The following is a 6,302-nucleotide window of genomic DNA, read 5'->3' on the forward strand; positions in this document are numbered from 1 at the left end:
GGGTGTTCTTGAGACCAAAATCAAGCAACATAAGGCAAAGAAAATTATAAATAGCTATTTTTCTGCCTATAGCACTGTTTGCAATTACATTCATCATTACAATGGGAGGATTTGGCTCATATGGAAGCCTTTTAGTGTCACTGTTACTACTCTAGTAACCCATGCTCAATTTATTCATACTGAGGTGTTGCATCATGCTACTTGTCAGAATTTTTGTTACTATGATATATGCTAGCAATGATGCTCGGGAAAGGGAGGACCTTTGGCAACATCTTGTTCAGCTGAAGTCCTCTGTTGATCAGTGGATTCTTTTGGGAGATTTTAATGTGGTTAGAGATGTGACTGAGAGGATTAGTGACACTCCTCCTGTCTTGGCTGATATTCTGGACTTTAATAACTGCCTTTATCAGTGTGAAGTGGAGGATCTTCCTAGCACTGGGTGTGATCTTACTTGGAACAATAAGCAGGACACTGGTACTAGAGTTTGGTCGAAGTTGGATAGGGCTCTAGGGAACTCCTCTTGGCTTACCAAGTTCCATGTCACTTCTGCAAATTACCTAGCTCCAGGAATTTCTGATCATTCTCCTATTGTGGTTACTATATTTGATGATCCAGTCAAGAAGCCCACCTTTAGTTTTCTCAACTGTTGGGTGGAGGATCCTGATTATGATAACCTTGTCCAGCAAGCTTGGCAGCTTCCTGTCTCTGGTTCCAACACCTTTAAATTCTTTGAAAAACTTAAAAATGTCAGGAAAGCTCTTAAAAATCTTCATGGGACAAATTATACTGGTATCCAGGCTGGAGTGGCTACCCTGAAAAAAGAGCTTCTGGATTGTCAGTCTGCTTTGCAAGCCAAGCCACTCTCTGCTGATCTTATTGCTCAGGAAAAAGAGGTGTTACAGAACTACTGTAAATTTAAGAGAATTGAGAAATCCATTCTTAGGCAAACGGCTAAGGTTTCTAACATTAAGCACAATGACTGCTCTTCTAAGTTCTTCTAGGCCAAAATCCGGGAGAGACATCATCAACAAATCATTGGGCATATTCAGGACATGTATGGGAAGGATAGGATTGGTTTGGAGAATGTAGCTGATGGTTTTGTTGAATATTATCAGAGCTTGCTGGGGACCAGTCAGGCAGTTTCTCCTTTGGATGTTGATTTTATTCAAGAGAGTAGCTGTGTGCAGGATTCTGATTTTGCTCACTTAGCTAAGCCCATCACTAGAGAGGAAATTAAAGTAGCTCTTTTTGGCATTGACTCAGATAAGAGCCCAGGTCCTGATGGGTTTTCTTCTGCTTTTTTCAAGCATAGCTGGAGTTTGGTGGGAGATGATTTTTGTAGAGCTGCGAGTTCTTTCTTCTCTTCTGGGAGAATGAGTAAACAAGCTAATGCCACTCTTATTACTCTTATCCCTAAGAAGAAGGTTAGTGCATCAGTTTTGGATTTCAGGCCCATTTCATGTTGTACCACTTATTATAAAACCATCAGCAAGATCCTATCTAGTAGGTTGCAGCTGATTCTTCCTTATATCATAGGGCCTGAACAGGCTGCTTTTGTTAAAGGGAGAAATATTCATGAAAATATCATGTTATCTCAGTCCTTGGTCAAAGGATATGATAGAAAGCACTTATCTCCCAGATGCCTTATCAAGGTAGATATCAGAAAGGCTTTTGACTCTTTGCAATGGGAGTTCATTGAGAATATGCTTCACACTCTTAGATTCCCTCCAATTTTTATCAAATGGATTATGGGGTGTGTTTCTAGTTCCTGGTTCTCTCTGAAACTTAATGGAGCATCTTATGGATTTTTTCAAGGTAAGAGTGGTATTAGACAGGGTGATCCACTCTCACCTTATTTGTTTGTTCTTAGTATGGAAATTCTTTCAAGACATCTGAGAGTGATTTGCAGACAACCCTCTGTTTCTTACCATCCTAAATGCTCTAAGATTGGCTTAACCCACTTAGTTTTTGCGGATGACTTAATGATCTTCACTCGAGGAGATGTGCCCTCTGTCCAGGCTGTCTTAAACAATCTGAGGAAGTTTGCTGGATGGACTGGACTTCATGCCAATACAAGTAAAACTGAAATTTATTTTGGAGGGATAAAGGAGGATATCAGGTGTCAGATTCTGCAAACTACTGGGTTTTCAGAGGGAAAATTTCCCTTTAGATACCTGGGGTTGCCTTTGAATACAGCTAGGAATAGGGTTGACATGTATGGTGCTCTCATCACCAAAATTCAGGCTGCTATTCAGCACTGGTCTTCTAAATTGCTTTCTTATGCTGGGAAGGTTCAGTTGCTGAACTCTATTGTGTTTGGCATTGAGAATTTCTGGTGTGCAGGATGTCTTTTGCCTAGGAGTGTCATTAAGCTGATTAATAGGATGTGTAAGAATTTTTCTGGGGCATTGAGGAAAATAGAAGAAAGCTGGTTCTTAAAAGTTGGACTGGTATTTGCTCCCCTAGAGAGAAAGGAGGTTTTGGGATAAAGGAGCTCCTGTCATGGAACAAAGCCCTCCTCTCTAAATAGATCTGGCTTTTGGACTTAACTCCTGTTGGGATTTGGAGTAGATGGACCAAGGCTTATAACCTAAAGTCTGGTACCATTTGGGATACTACAACTAAGGACCAGTTTTCTGAGAGCATGAAGGGCATCCTTGCAGTAAAGAATGACATGATCAAGGCTGCTGGATCACCTCATGCTGCTCAGGCTCTTATGCAAAGCTGGTGTGTGGGGGGTAAATATCATATTCAGTCTGCTTATCACTGGTTTCGTCCTAAGTTTGACAAGTTGCCTATCCTAAAAGCAGTCTATGGCAAAGCTGTTGAGCCTAGACATGCCCTTATTGCCTCATTAGCTGTTCAGAAACGCTTAGCCACTGTGGATACTCTACAAGCAAGAGGCCTGATCATTGTCAACAGATGCATTCTTTGTGGGAATGCAAATGAGTCCCACTCTCACCTATTTTTTAAGTGTCCTTATTCTCAGGCTCTTTGGCAGGGAATGTTGCAATGGATGAAGATCCTTGGCCGTAGTAATAGCTACATAGCTGAGCTGAAATGGTGTAAGGGTAGAAGACATAAGAAGCATTGGAAGCATGCTTGGTATGTTTGCTGTCTAATGGGAACTATATATGGAGTATGGGCAGAAAGAAATCGCAGGCTCTTCTCTGAGCATGAGACTTCAGTGGAGCACGTCTTATCTAGCATCAAATATACCATCAGTGTTTCGCTTTTGTATAGGTTTCCTACTCTCAATTGGGTGAATTAGGGCTTGTCTTATTGCTTGGTTGGTCTTTTTTGTAAAAAGGCTTAAGTGGTTATTCTTTGTAAAGTCTTGTATTCTTTTCTTCCCCCTTGAGGATGAATGAAAGGAATTATAACCTTTTACAAAAAAAATATTATTATTATTATTATTATTATTATTATTATTATTATTATTATTATTATTATTATTGTTATTATTATTATTATTGTTATTATTATCATTATTGTTATTATTATCATTATCATTATTGTTATCATTATCATTATTATTATTATTATCATTATCATTATCATTATCATTATTATTATTATCATTATCATTATTATCATTATTATTATTATTATTATTATTATTATTATTATTATTATTATTATTATTATTATTATTATTATTATTTTTTATATAAAAGGATGCGCGCATCTTTCATTAACAGAAAAATAAAAGTCTACATGAAATTGGTATGGAGCCGAGAAAAAATATTTTTAAAAAATCGGAACTTTTTATTGAGATCAAATCAAATTTACAAGAAATTGCTGGGTAGCCGAGATACAATCTGGGCATTCAGTCCCTTAGCAATAGCAAAGCTAAGTCTAGTAAAAATAAAAGCAGCTGCGCGAGCCCCGGCATCCTGGGAAACAGAAATTTTATGAACCCGCTTGGGCAAAGCAACAACTTCCGTCCCCAACTCCCCCCAACGAAGAGAAAGAAAAAGGTAAGAACTCATATCCAACTGCCTCACACAAGCTACGATACTTAGCACACTTGTGCTCCGCTGCATTAACCACCACGCATCTGGGCATAAAGTCATACATCCCGGACCGAGTCAAAGGAGATGATCCAGTCAAATCCACACACACATCTCGTCCCAAGTACTAAAAATAAAGCAAAAGATCCGCCGGATGTAGGGGCTTATCATGGCCATCAATTATTATTATTATTATTTTTTTTTTGCAAGAAAGATATTTCTCATATATATCAAGGTAAATATACATGAGTTTTCCTTACAAACAATATCCACTAAAAAGCAAGCTACAAACACTACTAATGGCTAATTAGCCCAGACAGCATGGTGTCCTCATCCACCCGAGCCCGATGCAGGAGAATCATACCAACCAGGTCATGAATTTCCCGAACAAGGAGCTCCATACTCCTCTCCTGGCCAGCAAAAACACGAGCATTCCTTTCTTTCCAGAGGCAGTAGACAGCAGTAGCAATGCTACACCCAATCCACCTATTCTTCCAATATTTCCTTGGCTTTCGCCTATGAGCCCACACTAGAAGACTATGCAAATCAGCAGTTGGGATAGACATCTGGACACGTTCCAGTACCAAAGATAGAACCTGATATGAATATGCACATTTGAAAAAAAGATGTCTGGTGCTTTCAGTTTTGCATTTACACAAGGGACATCGACTGACCAAGTGTACACCTCTCTGAATGAGCATATCAGTGGTTGCAAGCTTCCTCTGAACTGCCAACTGGAGGATGACCTTATAACGGGGTAAGAGCAAACAACATTGGACAGCCCTATAGCATATTTGAGTAGGAAGCCTTGGTCTTATCAAATCATAGGCCTTTCCTACAGAGAACTTACCATGATCCAGGCAACCATGTAAAGCACTCTTGGCTGCCTGCATTCCCCCTAAACGTTGGATAATCATGTCTTTGGTAAGGATGACCCCTCTAATACTTTCAGAGTAATACTCCTGAACAGTAAAAGCCCAAAAAGAACATTGGGCAAGATAATACTTAGACACCCAGGAAGACCACACAGAGCCAGACCCTCTGTCCAGATGCCAAAGCCATTTAAGCATATTTGCCTGATTCCAGGCCATAATAGCTTTCAGTTGGAAACCCTCCTCAACCCAAGGGAAGCAAATACTCTGCCAGCTCTTGAAAATGACTCTCCTAGTTCCCTCAGAGTAACCCCAAAACAGCTGCCTACAGTAAATGGTGATAGCAATGCATACTGCCTTAGGAAGAAGTAAGCTGCCACACCAGAAATTGCAGAGGCCAAAAACCACTGAGTTGAGCACCTGAAGCTTGCCAGCATAGGATAGAAATTTTGAAGCACAACTTTGGACCAGATTTTGGATCCTCATGACCAGACCCTCATACATGCTACTAGTAAGCCGAGCAGGATTTAAGGGAAGGCCCAAGTATCTAAAAGGAAAGTGGCCCTCAGCTAAACCAATGTCAGACAAGATCTGCTGCTTCAGTGAGGCATTAACTCCTCCAAAATACACCTCAGTTTTGTCAAAATTAGCCTGAAGTCCAGACCAGCTAGAGAATAGTTTAAGAATATCAGTAGCCTTCTTAATGGAAGGTCTATCCCCCCTGGTAAAGACCATCAAATCATCCGCAAAAATAAGATGGGTAAGCTTCAATTTGGCACACTTAGGGTGATAGGAGACCTGATTATCATTACACATAGCCCTAAGAGCTCGAGACAAGATTTCCATACCTAATACAAAAAGAAGAGGAGATAGGGGGTCTCCCTGCCTAACACCACTTCTGCCCTTAAAGAAACCACAATGATCACCATTAATTTTAAGGGTAAACTAAGACCCTGTTACACATCCCATAATCCACCTGATAAAGAGGTCAGGGAACTGCAAAGCATGTAACATGTTCCTGAGGAAGACCCATTGCATGGAATCAAAAGCTTTGCTGATATCAACTTTGAGTAAACATCTAGGAGTTAGATTCTTCCTCGAATACCCTTTAATCAGGCTTTGTGTGAGCATAACATTCTCATGTAAACTCCTTCCAGGAACAAAAGCAGCTTGCTCAATGCCCACCAGCTTAGCCATGACAGTCTGCAGTCTTTTAGTCACAATGTTACTTATAGTCTTGTAGATAATGGAGCAACATGAGATAGGGCGAAAATCCTTCACTGTTTGGACATACTTCTTCTTGGGAATTAAAGAAATGACAGTGACATTAGCCTGCTTAGGCATAAACCCAGTCCTGAAGAAGTCTTCCACAGCTGCACAAAAATCATCCTCAATAATGTCCCATACAGACTTGAAG

At 40.1% G+C, this 6,302-nt stretch overlaps 2 protein-coding genes across 2 annotated transcripts; one reads left to right on the plus strand and one right to left on the minus strand.

Annotated features, from left to right (window-relative positions):
* Positions 1 to 221: 221 nt before the first annotated feature.
* On the plus strand, positions 222 to 1,001 carry LOC141630738 (uncharacterized). Its single transcript, XM_074443502.1, has one exon. It carries the CDS (start codon positions 222 to 224, stop codon positions 999 to 1,001), a length of 780 nt encoding a protein of 259 aa, XP_074299603.1.
* Positions 1,002 to 4,309: 3,308 nt separating this feature from the next.
* Positions 4,310 to 5,731, minus strand: LOC141630739 (uncharacterized). Its single transcript, XM_074443504.1, has one exon. The coding sequence runs from the start codon at positions 5,729 to 5,731 to the stop codon at positions 4,310 to 4,312; it is 1,422 nt and encodes a 473-aa protein (XP_074299605.1).
* Positions 5,732 to 6,302: the final 571 nt, after the last annotated feature.

Source organism: Silene latifolia, chromosome Y (genome assembly GCF_048544455.1).
Source record: "Silene latifolia isolate original U9 population chromosome Y, ASM4854445v1, whole genome shotgun sequence".
In the NCBI taxonomy this organism is placed as follows: domain Eukaryota; kingdom Viridiplantae; phylum Streptophyta; class Magnoliopsida; order Caryophyllales; family Caryophyllaceae; genus Silene; species Silene latifolia.

What these genes read in the sequence shown, in the direction of transcription:
- LOC141630738 (XM_074443502.1), top strand. Translation starts at nt 222, where the DNA reads ATGATATATGCTAGCAATGATGCTCGGGAAAGGGAGGACCTTTGGCAA.
- LOC141630739 (XM_074443504.1), bottom strand. Translation starts at nt 5,731, where the DNA reads ATGGAAATCTTGTCTCGAGCTCTTAGGGCTATGTGTAATGATAATCAG.